The sequence below is a fragment of the Pezoporus wallicus genome, unplaced genomic scaffold (genome assembly GCF_028554395.1).
Source record: "Pezoporus wallicus isolate ANWC-B61680 ecotype Strahan unplaced genomic scaffold, APGP_CSIRO_Pwel_v1 contig_3817, whole genome shotgun sequence".
NCBI classification, from domain to species: Eukaryota; Metazoa; Chordata; class Aves; order Psittaciformes; family Psittacidae; genus Pezoporus; species Pezoporus wallicus.
This window is the reverse complement of record NW_026635157.1, coordinates 4,393,223-4,408,499: the sequence shown is the minus strand read 5'-3', so window position 1 is coordinate 4,408,499 and position 15,277 is coordinate 4,393,223. Positions and strand designations below refer to the sequence as shown.

Sequence of the window (15,277 nt, the reverse complement as noted above, 5' to 3'; positions counted from 1 at the left end):
AGAGCTTGCATGGCAGGAGTAGGTGACACTGCTTCATACCTGCAGAGGAGCTCATTTGTGAATGCAATGGTTGTCCCCAGGCTTGCACTACCATGGCCATTTTTGCTGGCTGACTTTGACAAATACCTTAAAATACACAACTGGAAGCCAGAGAAGTTAACATTGACATTGCTTATTATGCACATGTCTGATATCAGGCAGCAGGACTTTTTTTTGATAAACATTGACTCATTATTACCAGAAGCTCTTCTGAAGCCAGCTGCTCAACAAAGGTCAGTATGTGACAAAGCCCATGTTGCTGTCCTGGTAGAACTGCAGAGCATGGGGAGTTAAATGTGTTTTGGGGAAAGATAATTCTCCTCAGATGCTGCAGGGTGCTGTCCTCATACTTGATCCCACCAGGACTCCAGCCTGGGGGTTGCCCTCCAGCTCCAATTTAAAGTATGGTATGTTCCAGGGGCATGGTCTGCCCATTGCTTGTTTGCAGTACCAGGATAAATCACCAGGTTGGTGATAGAGTGACAGCTGCACACTGCAGGGGAAGTGAGGATGAATCCTGACCCAGGCATAGGTCTGCTTTCTCCCCAGCTTACTTCCTCATATCACGAGCTCTGCTGTATCAGCTTATAGAGCTGTCAGTGTTGTCTGTCATCCTGCCTCCATTTAAACCCACTCTTCAGAGCAGACTCCCAAACAAGCTGCACGTGGGAGGCCAGACACCACTTTCTTAATCTGGCACAACGTCTGCCAGCAAGCGGCAAGGAGAGGTCGGCCAGGAACCACTTCTGAACCACCTAGAGCCAGCCAGAGGCATGCTGTATGCAGGGGAGATGGGGGATGCTCAGGGAAAAGCAACCTTCTGACTGCCACCCGGGGTGGGGATGTGGGTTATGGCTGGTGGCAGCACGATGCTCAGGGTGTCTGGATCAGTGTGTCACCAGGAGGGCAAAGAAAGAGGGGAAGGACAGGTTTGTTCCTCTGAACCAGTGTAAAGCAAATTATTTCTGTTACTGTTATTCCTGTTATTCTAGAGCTGCCACAATTTCAACTATATACAGCATAGTTTAAATGAGCAATGTGTTTCAAGTTTTGTGTGTACAAAAGTACACATTTTGGGACCAGTGAAAATACCAGACCCGATGTTCCCCCTCTCACTGCAAATGTAAGGGAGGGTAAGACCTGGCTCTGGGCTGTGATGCTGGGGGGTCTCCTGAGAGGCTGAGGCACAAACCCAAGTGTCACCCCTGTGGGGTGAGAAGCTGTGATGGGCCCTGCAGGACCCGTCATGCTTTGCAGCAGGGTTATGTGCTTTAGCAGACGCAGCTCTGGTGAGGGACAGTCAGTGGTAGTTCTGTGCCTCTGCAGAGGTGGGAAGCAGGGCCCCAGGCCCAGCAGTGGAGATGAGGTGCAGATCTTCCTTAATTCACCCAGCTCTGATGCTTGTCATCTGTAGGAGCATGCTGACTGCCAGCTGAGACTGGTGAGAAGTCCTTCCAAATAATTCTCTTCCTTAGGCTTCTAGGCGATTCTCCTTATGGTGAATTGGAAACAAATCCTGTCTGGTTGGGGTGGGAGGTTGCCTATCGAGATTCAGTAGCAAAGGACTGAATCTGGGAAGTGGGAGGTTCTGAACTGTGGAGAATGAATCCAGTACATGTGACATGTTTCAGGTAAAAGCAATAAATTACTTGACCAGGGTCCAGGGTCTTGGAACTGGCCATTTCCATGTGGAAGTGCAGTCAGTTTTTATGGCTTTAAAAGTTAAATTAGTGCCTTGTTAGAAGAGTTTGCACAAAAGTTCCCACAAAGTCTGTATATTTTTTCCTTCTGGCCTGAGTCCTTATCAGAGCAAGAAGAGCTCCATGAACTGACCCCACTGGCCCTCTGGGACTGCTGAGACATCTGGGAAGCCTTTGTGCTTCTTCACGGATACTGTGCATCTTTACTGGGAACACCACCCCCTCCCCACCCTCCTGTGTGATTCCCTGTAAAACCTCCCTGTCCTCTTCGGAAATCCCATAAAAAGCCAGTACAGGTGGACAAAGCCAGTGTCAGGTTGGTGGTGCAAAACCCGGACCTGGACAGACTTAGGCCTGTCAGATTTTGTGTTTGGTCTTCAACTGACATGGGGAGGATGGTCATTTTCATTTGATGTATTGAACCAAACGTGTTATCATGAAGAAAACCTTTATTCCTAAGTGTTGCTGCTACTTTGGTGGAAAAAAACTACATATGATTTTTAATGAAAGACTGCAGCAGGTACAAAGAACACAAATTAACTTTGCCCTGTGCTCCAAGGGCTGGAGAATTTGAACTCATTTATGCTATTTATGTATTGACTATCAATTACATCATACTTTCTCTCTTCAGGGGGTTTCCTCCATTTAACAGAAATCTTTTCTTGTTTCATTGCATTATCTATTATCTATATATATTGCAGTATCTGCCACAAGTTAAACTCTAGCCCTTCTTACTCTGCCCTGGAACCTGCTCTCATTTCGAGACACAAAGCAGACAACACAAGGAAGGCATCTGCAGATGGCAGGATTTCAGGTGTCTTTACTCAGATCCACTTGCTTAATGAAATCATCTGCATGCACCACATAAGGGCTCCATCCCAGGCACCCATAAGGAGAACTATCTGAAGACTCAACCTTACCCAGGAAAACAAGAAAGAGCCTAAAAACTGTCCTTCTCTGCACATTATGGTGGGTACTGAGAGTGCTGAACAACCCCGGCACCAAATGATTTGCTTTGTAAAACTGGCAGAGAACTCAAAACTCCTTCGTAAGCTCAAAGCACTCCACCAAAAACCTGAAAATCCAGAGTTCAGTCATTCTTCCTCAGAGAGACTAACCACATGCTGCTGGTTTATAGGTGCAAACATGTCTCTTGGGTTTGCTCATTTGGAAAGCCTTTCAAAGTGTCACCTCCTTCAGAGATGAAAGGATGTGATTTGCTACCTGGAGAGACTTCAGCATGCAAGGACCAGCACTAGCTGAAAATTAAACCCATTTCTAAAACCTTGGACTTTTGTTTCTTTGAGACTTTCAGAAATACACTCACATCTACAAAACCTACTTCTACAATCCTGAAAGGTGAACTAAAAACCTTTTCACACCACCCCCCCCCACCCCCCCACCCAACCCCATCCACCCCCCCGCCTCCATGACACTGGGAGCCAACCCCTGTGGAAATGGCAAAGCCATGTCCTTCCTTCTCCTCCTTAGAGAATCCATCACTCGTACGAACACAGAAATTTCACACGGCTCACATTAAGTGATCTCTTAAACCAAATCCCACGAGACACCAGAAGCAGAAGCAGAAAAGGGAGCCCGGGGGGGTTTCCAGGAGGAGTGCTGGCAGGTAAAACTGCCTTCCCTTGACCAGATTTTCCCAGGGCACACCCCGAAATTCCCAGGGACTGCCCCTGACCACATCATGCATGTGCACCTGCAGAGGAGGCTCAGGAAGGGTCAGTTGTGACCAGCCTGGCATATCAGACCACCAAAAAACAGGAGGAAAAAGGGTTCCTGGGAGGAAATTAGTGCTTTAAATGAGCTTTGCCTTACTCCTTTGTCCCCCATAGACCAGGGCACCTCTGTACCTGCTGGGACCTGTCCTGTGCCCTGCTGCTCTGTGGCCCTCAGCAGTACCCACAAGAGCTGCCCTGTAGGTACTTCCGGATGGTGAGGGGTTGGTTTGGCTCAATCAGGTGGGCTGGGAAAGAACTTATAAATACACGGAAGAGGAACATGTCTGGTTTTGGTTGAATCAGTGTGGGCAGAGAGCAGTTCCTCAGAAATAAGGACTTTCACTTTAAGCTAGCCATTCCAAGGAGTGGCTCCAGTACTATATGGAATAAACCAGGATGGAATTTGCCTTGAGCTGGTCTATATTAAAACCTTTCTCAAAGCTCCTTTGTTCTACTAGCAACGCTGGAGATAGCACAGTTGCTCTGAACTTCTAAAGCGCAGCAAGAAACAGATTTTTATCCGAAGAGGTTTAAAAGCCAACAGCCTGGTTATGGGGACTGGTGAGATTCTCTTTGTTGATTGTGCAATCAGTGTGATTAAGAGCCCCCGCAGGGGCCCTGCTGCAGGTTCTCTAAGAGCCAGCTGTGACAAATCCCCCCCACAAACTCTGCTGGGCACTGCTGCTGTCCCCAGCAGCTATGGCACTGGGAGATTCCTCCTCGTCTTCCTCTTCTCCTCCTGGTCCTGCCTTCCCGATGTCCTGCCCTCCCGAGGGGCTGGTTATTTGTCTGGCACCATGCTCCTGCTCTCCAAGGTAATAAATTACTGTGGCACACAGCTTTGCACTGGACTTCATTAACCACAAACACTGTCATCCCTTTTCTTCCCGCACCATGCAAGCTGGATATCCATGACTATCCACAGTAAACATGGATTTCTCAAGCTCCCAGGAGGACCCACTGGTTTGCAGCAGATGGTGCACTGGCCTGGCGGATGATGTATGGGGCTGGGGAGGTGATACAGCCTTCCTGTCTCCTGGGATCATGTCCCAGTATATCACTGCACTCCTGTGATACTCCATTCCCGTGCCATTGCACTGGATTTATGTACATTGTTAATATAAGAGAAAGCAAGATGTAAGTTAAGGAGCTTTAGTCAGTACTGTCTTCTGGTTTTGGAGACCACTGGTAGTCTGAAAACATACTAGGCATAAGTAAAACAGTGGGGGGCCAGTTCTGTAAAACTGGAAGAGAAGATAAGACTGAACACCAAAGTGCAGAAAGAAAGATCCAGCCTCATGCTATGTGCAAGTGCTGCAGCTGTGCCGTGTCCAAAGAAAATAGCATTGTTTCAATGTATATTGAGGGGTTACCTTTGAAAAAAGTTCAGTGAAAATTGCTCTCTGGGCAGTCAGCATCCCGACTTTCCTGAAAAATAGTCACCTACTCTTTTCTTTTTGTTTCTTCCTACTTTCTCACCAGAAATAGAGAAACAAGGAGAGGTTAAAAAGAAAGAAATGAGATGAAGATAGAGGAAAAAAATGCTTATCTGTAATTTTGGTTATTTTAACAAATTCAAACAGAATGTAACTATTACTTGAGATTTTTTCCTCTTAACTATTTCTTACACACACACACACACCACCCCAGTACGCTCTCTTATTGGAAAAGAGACTCGGTTTCTGCTATCGGCCCTAGTTTTAAAGAGCAGGAGGAACAATGGAAAACCAGATCAGTTGGTATGTAAAATACACTTCCAGGCTTTATATTTGGAAGCTCTGAAGCTGTTATGTGTAATCCATGCCTCTCTGTGTAGGTGATTAACGCAGTGAGAACCTGCCAATAATCTCATGTTCTGTGGAAGGCAGAGTCTGTCAGAGCTGAAGCGCATGAGGAAATGCCGCGTTTCGGTGCAGAGATTCAGTCCCAGCAATTATCTTTTTGTTCCACAGCCAGCACCTCGCCACTGTCTGAGGTCAGACTAAATGATGTAACGGTCCCTTCTGACCCCGCAGTCGATGGGCTGGTGGCCGGGGCTCCTCTCCCTGCTGACAGGAGCGATCGCTGCAGCTGAGACACCCCCCCCGGGACCAGGCTTTGGTCCTGGGCTCACACCAGACTAACCAGGTGCTGCGGGACAGAGTTCACAGCGTGCACTAATGGGAAACATGTCCCTTGCAATGATGGTAAATCTCTCCATAACGAGAATAACAATGAGGACAACAAAAAGCCCTCTTTAACTCTCCCTCAGACAGATACAGCCAAGAAACGCTTCGGTTTCATTTCAGCCAATACCCATTTACTCGTGGCTGAGGGCTGAGTTCTGTTTGCTCTGTTTCCCAGGACTCTGCTGCCCTAAAGCGGTGCCTGAGCAGTTTGACCCCGCAGTGCTATCATGAAGCAGCCTGTCTCTGGCAAGAGGTGGGGGCTACGCGTTTGCTTGACCCCTGACAATCCTGCCCTGGCAGCCCCCGATTCCCGCGGCCCCTTCCTTAGGATAACTAGTGCCCGGCGGTCCGCCGCTCGGAGAGGGAACCGGCCGAGCCGGAGAAGGGAACTGGTCCAGTGTCTCGGGGAAGAGGATGCATAGAGTTAGGCAAGAGAAGCCTTGGGCTTTGCTTTGGACCAAATCTAAGCCAGGCTCAACGACTCAGACCCCCCAGCACCCGCCAGCATCACCCTTCACCCCCGCGCCCCTCTCCCGTTCCGCCGCTCCACACTCACCGTCTCGGCCGCGGGGACCCCCCCGCTGCCGCCACCGCTGCCCCGCCGCTCTGAGCCTCCTGCCCGCGGCCCCGGCATCGCGCGGGTCCGCCTCGGGCGCGGAGCCGGAGCGACTGAGTGGAGGGAGACCCCGCTGCAATTCCCCCTCCTCTCCGCCGAGGGAGGGAGGAGTCTTTCCCCCTCCCGGCACCAAAACCCTGTGGGGAACCGGGATGCCGAGCTGTCCGCTGGCAGAGCCGCCGCGGAAGGGGAGACACGGATTTATAGGGTAGGGAGAAATGAAGAGTGACTTACAAAGAGAAACCCCTTCTCGGCTTCTTACTTATTGCTGGTGCAGCCTATCCCCCTCGCTCAACCCTCCCCCCCCACCACCACCACCACCCCACCTCCCCCCAGGATTATTACTGTGGCAGGTATGGATGTGGCACCACAGGGTGTCAGAAATAACGAGTGCTGGTGCTGGAGAAGTTACAGCCCAAATTTGAGTCCATCCCGGATGGAGGATGTCCTGAGGAATGAGGGGCGTGAGGCCAAGGGACATTAGGGACAGGGGTCTGTGACAGCACTGCCCCAGAGGTAATGACTCTATAATGCATTCATCACCCCTGCAAATGTCCAGTTCTGTCTGGAAAACACATCCTCAGCATCCTCCTGAGCACAGGTTTGGGGACTCGCCTGTTTAACTCTTGTAAGAATTGCTCAGGGCTCTTAACCAACTGGGATTGTCTAATACCCATCACACTCAATGTTCTTATTGATATCAAAGCGACCCAAGTGCAGGGGAGCTTCATCAGTCTGAAGCAGGTTCATTCTCCTACAGACTTGCCTGCACTTAACTATTGTATTTACACGTGACCTGCTTTCACTGAGCTGTGCTGCTTGGCAGTTAGAGATAAAGGATTTGTTCTATGTAATGATGAATTGCATTCAATTGAGACATTACCTCTTGTAGTCCAGATTATGGTATTTTTGCTAGGAAAAAAGCATAGGAACTGCTCTTTCACATGAGAACAGCAAGTGTTCTGTCAAATGTGGGCTGGTTAATATGAGCTCCAGTTTGTCCTTGAGGAGAGGGAGGAATGAGTTATCATTCCCTGACTGACCGTTACGCACTCCTTAGGAAACAAACCCCAGCATAATACAGCACCATTCAAGTCCACTTAGACCCTTTGACAGAGCAGGTAGATACAGACTCCTGCAGAAGTTGCATCTGGTCACAGCAGCTCTGCCCTTGTTTGTGTACAGCTGCAAATAAGACTTCAGGCCTGCCAGTATCACCCTCCTTTTCCCAGCTCTGTGGGATCCAGAGGGAGTTCTGCGGGGTTTTGGTTTGTTTGGGTTTATTTCCTCTTGTGTTTTTTTCAGCTTTACTGCTGAGCACTTCTTTGTGTAAAATATTAATGAAACTTCTTTCCAAGGGGCTGGGCTCCCCCTGTGACACCCTCTGGCAGCCTGCAAAAATCAACAGGGAAGTTATACGAGGTTTGGCATCATCAGTGCAACTGTTGTGAAGGCTCAGTTAAGCCCTCTAGGACATGAACGTGGGCCAGCTTTTCTGGAAATTGTATGTTCCCAGGTGGCATCATTGGGAGTGATTGATTTCTACATTTAGGAATTTGTTTGTTATTTGATATTAGCTCAAGTTGGGCAGATAAAATGATGGCATGAGACCTTCAGAGAAGCGAGACAGACCGCTGCTCTCTGCCTTTTGTTGTATAAATCAGAAATGTTTCCTGGATCAGGGAAGAATTTTTTCCTCAGCTCACACAATATCCTGGCCAGGACCTACCTGCATGTACAATATTGGAGGATTTTGGAAGGTCGTTACTGAGGGCTACAGTGAAAGGAAGATGAAAATCAGAATTGCAAACGTGGTCGTCTTATTTCTCACAATTCATATTTCTTTTGGTGCTTATGCTAAAAAAAAAACAAACCATGTTTTGCTCTGCACAAAGCCTCAATACGTGTCAGCAGTGTAAGATTAACTGTGATGCCTAATTAAAACAGGCAGTCACCAATTAGGATAATGAAAGTTGCAATTTGAAATTCGTAAGAGACTGAGAAGTTAAAGAGACATTTATCTTATCCAAGAGCTTAGCAGGCGTTCATTTGCGATACTTAAGGGGAAAAAAAAACGGTGAAGACACACTCTGGAACAACGCCCAGTCAAATCAGAGAGGAGCCTGCGAGCTCCTGTGATGCTTCATTGCTGAAGTGCCTGCTGGTAGCCAGCCCGTTTGCTTTTGCACTCCATCTGCCACGTCTTGTACATACTGAGATCCAGGCTCTGCTACCATCACTTCTGTTGACAGTTACCCCTCAGGTGTCCCTAATGGCACTGCTTGGACCACCTGAACAGTGCAGGACCTGCACTGGCGCCTGGATTTTCCTTGGGGCAGACACAGCATCTTACTGACATCCAGTCAATGCTGCTCACTCTTCCCCCGCCCATCCTCCAGAAGCTCTATGCAATACCGTAATAATTGAATAAGGATAATAGGAATGAGGATAATAAGAATAAGAAGGATAGGAATAAGAGTAAGTTCAAGGAATTCTTATTAATTTTAATAACAGTTATTAGTTCAAGGAATTGATAGCAATTCTCCAATCTGAAGTTTATTTCAAATATATTTTCACCATCTGAAAAGCTGACTCGGTCTTCTTTGCCTGCTGCTACTAAGTGAATTAGCTCAGAGAAGAGCATATGTATGTTCAGGTATATCAGCATACACACAGAGCCTGTAAGTATGTATGTGCACATGAGTGTGATGGGTTAACCTTGTCCAACTGACAGACACCCACTCAGATGCTTTCTCACTCCCTCTCCTCAGTGAGGCAGAGGTTGAAAATGAGATAAAAAACCTGACATGGGTCAAGTTAAAGACAGTTCAATTAAAAAAAATAAAAGCTGTGTGTGCAAGCAAAGCAAAAAAAAGGAATTCACTCCTTACTTGCTATCCACAGGCAGATGTTCAGCCACTCTGTGGGAAGCAGGGCCTCAGGGTGCAGAATATCTGCATGGGAAGACGAATGCCACAAGCACAAATGTGCCTCCCTTCCTGCTTCTTTCCCTGAGCTTTATATATTGAGCACTATGTCATGTGGTATGGAATATCCCTTCAGCCAGTTGGGGTCAGCTGTCCTGGCTGTGTCCCCACACAACCTCTTGTGCATTCCCTGTTTATTTGGTTTTGGGAATGCAGGGAAGAGAGAAAGAAAGTCTTGACACCATGCAAGCAGTGTTCAGCCATGCTGTGTTATCAACACTGTTCTAGCCCCAAATGCAGAGCTCAGCACCATACAGGCTGTGATGGAGAAAGTTAACTTTGTAACTTCAACCCAGCCAGACCCAGCCCAATCTTCATCCCTAATTCCATGCCATTTGTGTCACATCCAGGTCCCAGGTTAGCTACTACATCTAAGTATCCTCTGACCACCCCATTCTATCTTCTTGTTATTCCTGAAATCTCCTCTTACCAGCACTTCTACTACATACTTGAACCTTCTTTACATGCAACATTAACCACTATACCCTGTTCCTTGACATATAGAGAGGTATTATTCTCCCATTCCATAGGCCTCCCCAAAAAAAGTCCATAAGAACAGTGAAGGACTGAGGCCCCATGCGTCAAGATCATCATGCAGGACAGAAGAAGCAGCAGGTGGAATTTCTGGGTGCCAAGATCAGTTTGTGTTGGGTCATCACTGCAATCATGTGGTTCCTGGTGAAGTAGGCAGTCCAGTCTACTCCACCAGCTCAGGTGGTTCCTGCTACATCACTTACATACAATTCAATTCACAGATTATTTTCCTCCCAGGATTAAATCCCCTTGAGATACACACTAGCTATCTCCCCATCCTTCCACATTATCCACCAAATACACCTGGATCCTTGAGAGAAGACAATTCCTTGAGTGGGTTTGCTTTTTCCCAAGGGAAGAGCAACCCACAACGGCCCTTCCCAGCCACTTCCCTTATCTCCTTCCACAATATGCAGCGGCAGTGCTTGGGCAGCAATGCCCAAGTCAGCAGATCCTCTGCTAAATTTATATCCCAGTATTTTCATGCCCCAGCACTCAATTTTCTCAGCAGCCTTTCCAGAGGCTTGTAGGTGATAGGGAATTTGATACACCCCATCAATGTCATGTTTCTTGGCCCAAGAGTCTGTGAGTCTTATATCGGAAATAGGCCCCATTATCTGACTCAATTCTTTCTGAGGTACCATGTCACCACAGAGCTTGCCTTTGAAGGCCCAAATGCTGTTTCAGGCAGTGGTAAGGGTTACAGGGTATATTTCCAGCTGTCTGGTAGTGGTGAGCATGTCACAGAACTTGCCTCAGCAGCTGGTCCAACCTAGAAGGAATAGTAGCTGTATCTGGCAGGCCTCACTATATCAACAACTCAGCTACCTCCCCCTGTTTCAAGGATACTTTATTTATATGGCTGTCTTGATTACAGCATGTTTCACATTCATGGGTGACCTGTTTGACGGCTTCAATGTTCAGGTCCACCCTTTGGTCACAAGCCTATCTGTATGCTGCATCTCTCCCTAGATGTCCCAGTGTTCATATAGAGAGCAGCTTTCCACTTCCGATAGTTTCTTGCAACACAAGGGATTTGTTGGTAAACAGAGCACATTGCCTTTCACTTTCTGATAACTCATACGGTGATGCTTCTTGGGCAAGAGTCGCCCCCTTGGGCCATGATCCACAATATCTGTCTTCTGGCCAGTCCATCGTCTCTTCCAGGATTCCAAGGTAGTTTGAGCTCCCCATGCAAACTTGTTGTGTGATCATTGCTACCCACTTTCTGCACATAGTGAAGGTTGTTCAATGTGTAGAGGTGTTTCCTTTGAACATCCATCACTGCATGTGTAATTGTGGTGCCAAGAGGATTTCTGCTTCTGACCTCTTCCCTTATCACATCACCAACAGTTTCCCCTTAAGACCAGACCAAAACCAGTTTCTATGCACATGACAAAGAAGTGATGACATGAATCAAGCAGCTTAGATTAGGATGTGTGAGGACCTCTGAAGCCTGTGCAATAAAGGTGGCAATATCAGTCCCAGGGGGAAAGAGGGAGGTGCAATCCCTCGCCTTTCCTCAGGACAGCCCTCCCGGCAGAGGATTGGTACCCATGCCAGGCCAAGTGCATGGCTGCTGCTTTTATCAGAACATTCCCAGGCACAGCTAAACACAGAGATAAGTGATGCAGCAAAGACAGGAGCTGAAAGCAGGCACTGATGAGTCCTAGGCTCTGTCACACTATAAATCAAGCAAGCTCTGTGACCCACGCAGAAGCCTGCCGATTATCAGCTACCACAGCTATAGTATGCCCAGATCAAAACTGTTGTTATCTCGTGTCCCACATTGGGCAGCAATAAAAAGGACTGGCGGTCTAACCCTGGACAGCTACCAGACTCCCACCCAGATGCTTTCTCACTCCCTTTCCTCAGCAGGACAGAGGGAGAAAATAAGATGAAAAAAACCCTCATGGGTCCATATAGCAACAGTTTAATAAGAAAAACAAAAGCTGTGATGCAAGCAGAGCAAAAAGAGGAATTAATTCCCTGCTTCCCATCAGCAGGCAGAGGTCCAGCCACTCTGTGGGAAGTAGGACCTCAGCATGTGTAATGGTGTCTTGGGAAGAAAAACACAATCCTTCTTCCCCTGAGCTTTCATCAAAGAGATGTGCAGACTCTCATTCATGCGCTGTTTGGTGTGTGAAACTCTGTGATCAGATCAGAGGGCTGGGAAGTATGATCTACTGAGCCCTTGGCCCGAACCCCACAGTGAAGGAGTGTCCTACTCCATGTGTGTGCATGTCAGGGTGTGCCTGTGCAGCCCAGCGGGTCTCCACCTGGGAAGAGATTCAGCAACAGAGAGCAGCTGACTGTATTGGGCCACATAAACGCCTTGCACCCTGTAGGGATGCTGCCTGCAGTGCTGGTGGCCGGCAGAGTGCAGTGCAGGTGAGGAAATCTGCACCCGGGTTGGTTTGTTCAGCCACCACTTGCCCCTGAGGGACTCTCCTGGGGTTTATGTCCAAGCCTGGAGCTCACGTCATCCCCAGATGGACATTTCTGTTCATGTCAGCTAAGAAGATGGGGGTATGTTATGGACCATACTCTGAGACACTGGGTGTAGTCAGGCACTGCAAATGCTGTGAATCTGCATATGCCATGATATTTCACAACTGATTAGGAGCCCAATACTGAAGGGTTTGTATACTTTGGAAAAGAGTCAAGTCTGCACTCTTTTCTTGTTCCCAGCCCTAACTGGCAAGACCTGCTTGCAAAAGAGCCCATGGTCTGGAGGGAAACAGGCATCAGGTGGCATGGGATGAGGCAGTCTTTGTCCCTGCAGGCCAAAGAGCACCAGAAGAATTGCTGGTGAATCCCAAGCAGTGAGAGAGCAGGAATGCATTCCTTCTGGAAACATTTCTACAAGTACATAGCATAATGCATAGCTGAATGTTTGCTGAGCACTCCCTCCAGGTCTCCATGAGGAGAGTATGTTGGTGCCTTACGCAGGAGCTACTTAGCATGGACTAAGATAGGAGTGGTGTCGGGATCTGTGCCTGGAGCTCTGCTCTTGGGAAAGCAGCCAGAGGTGCTGGAGGAGATGAATCACCAGCAGCAGCTCTGGGACCGCAGACTAAATGAGTGTAATGCAGTGTGCAAGCAGAACAAGGCTGCTCCCTATACAGGGTTTGGTCATGAGCCCACGGTAATCTGCAATTTTCGAGGCAGTGCATGCATTTTCCAGGTGGCTGTTGAGCATTTAATTTGGTTTCATACAGCCTGCTCTACTTGCCCTTTGGGTTTCTGTGCATTCAGTTTCAGATGGGAAGCAGAAACAAAAAGGGGGCTTCCTGTCATTTCCATGAGCTATGGGACTGGAGTTTTCCACATGGACAATGTCCCTGGACATCTTCTCAAAGCAGCCAGAAACTTAAGCTCTTTTGAAAATTTCTCCATTTTTTTTTTTGGAGCCCGCATGGAATACAGACTTCTTGGAAGATCTGCTCCAGAGAGTAACTTCTGTTTTCAGCAGTTTGATTCTGCCACTTCCTTTTTCCCCCTGAAAATTGCAGGAAGATTTTCATGAGAACCACAAAACACAGAGCAGAAGTCCAGCATCCTGCCTGTCTGTGTGCTAAAGCCTTTGCTTCACTCTCACAAAGTGTGCTGGAGCTGTGCTGCACCATTTCTCCCACCTCCCAGCTGAGGCATCTCATGGTGGTGCTGCAAAGCTAAACCACCAACTTCTGGCAAGGAGGTGGCTAGGCTTACTTACTGAGGTATCTGCAGAGGTGGTTGGTTATAGGCAGGGAAATATTTTTCCTCAAATCTCGCCCAAAGGACAGGCTGAAACACCTCTGCTGAACTTTTTGAAAGGGTCCGGCCCAGGGATGATAGATGGTCAGCAACTGCAGTTAGAAAGACCAGACACCAGGATCTTAGCGGGTACATGTCAGGGACATTGTACTAGGTGATCTTTAAGGGTCCCTTCCAACTCAACCCATTCCGGGTCTGTAATCTTAGTATAGACAGTGCAGAGTGACTCTTGAGTGTTGGCTCCTCATCCCACAAACATGAGTAGATATTGCAAAAGGGTGACGCCTCTGTGGTTTAACAGAGGGGAGCAGTCCAGCTGGGTGTCACTAGCGCAGGGTGTGCAATAGGTGACCTGCGTCTCTATGCGCTTTTGCACCGCATTGCTATGGGCTGTCTCGCCCTCTAGTGTCTCCCTCCGCCTCCTCCGCGCTCCCCGTCGCATTCACATGCACTCAAGCGATGCTGTTGTGGCTCTGAGATGGGGCCAGGAGCTGGAAACGCCCGAAAACTCCCCTGCGCCCCCGTGGGTGCAGAGCCAAACTGGGGGGGAGGGGGGGGGGGGGAAGGCACCAGCAGAAGCCCTGTGGGGAGGTGGAAGGTTTCTTATCAAACCCACATGCGTGGATGGCTTCTTATCAAACACTAAGTCAAAACTGCTCCCTTCCAGGTGACACATCCAGGGCTGCATTTTCCTTCAACCACTCAAAAACCCCAACTGTTGACACTTCCTGCAGCAGCCAGGCATCCAGCAGCACCCAAGCCCTGGCTCTGCACACCCGTGTGCAGATGGCTGTAACATGCCACCCCAAATGCCCTGGGAAGCAGCAGCCCCTCCAGAGGCCCAGACCCACACCCAACCACCCATTTCATTTCTTTGTCTCCTCAGCTCTGGGGATGATGGTTCAAATAATCACAGTCTCTTTTTGTAAAGCATCTGCAGAGCCTGAATCACTTTTGCACTTGGGGCTTAGTGGTGGCACCCCTTTCAGAGGTGAAGACTTCATCCCACTGTATATTCCTGTTTTCTGGGATCACCTGGCCCTAGTTCCAACAGCCTTGCTTTAGTCACATGCTTGCAAGTCCTTCATTACTCTCCCAGGGAGCTTCTTTTACCACCCTCCTCCTCACACTCCGTTGTGTCCAGGGTAGACCCTACTGGTGCATGCCCTATGAAACGGCTGGTGTAGGAAGAGGAGAGAGGCTGCAGTGTGTCACTAACGCAGACACGGTGCTGTGGGACAGGCTCTGAGAGGGAGCCTGCACATCTGCTGGGGCTGAGGTCAGGCACATGGAGACCACCACCACGTTTTGCTCTTCAGAAGGAGCAGATATGGAGGCCGGCTGGCAATGCTTTGAAAGCTGCACAGCACAACTGCAGGCTTTCACATGCCTTTGGGAAGCCTGCAGTGACATCTCCTGATGTCGTCCCATCTACTCAAGGACATGGACTGCTGTAGTGCTTGCCTTTCCTTCAGGACCTTGTAATTCAAGGTCTTATAATTAACCACACGCTCAGCTGCTGCTGGGGATTTCTGGATGATACTTCTGCTAAGCAGTGACAAAAGCACACACAGGCCTCTTTCTGGAGGAAGTGTCATCTGTCTGAGTGTAATTGAAACTTGCTCAAATGAAGAAGCAGTGGCCGCTGCACCATGAATTAATGTCATGTTTTATTTCTGTCCATGCAGGGTGGCTGAAAAACTTCCTAGGCCAAACCTGGCCTTGCTCAAGCACTTGC

General features: G+C 48.5%; 1 protein-coding gene across 1 annotated transcript in view; it reads right to left on the bottom strand.

The window, feature by feature from the left end:
- The window catches only part of TAGAP (T cell activation RhoGTPase activating protein), a 44,400-nt gene extending 38,123 nt beyond the window's left edge, over positions 1–6,277 (bottom strand). Inside the window, exon 1 of the mRNA XM_057405222.1 lies at positions 6,200–6,277. Coding sequence (XP_057261205.1) covers positions 6,200–6,277 — 78 coding nt within the window. The remainder of the gene's footprint in view (positions 1–6,199) is intronic.
- Between the last annotated feature and the right edge of the window lie 9,000 nt (positions 6,278–15,277).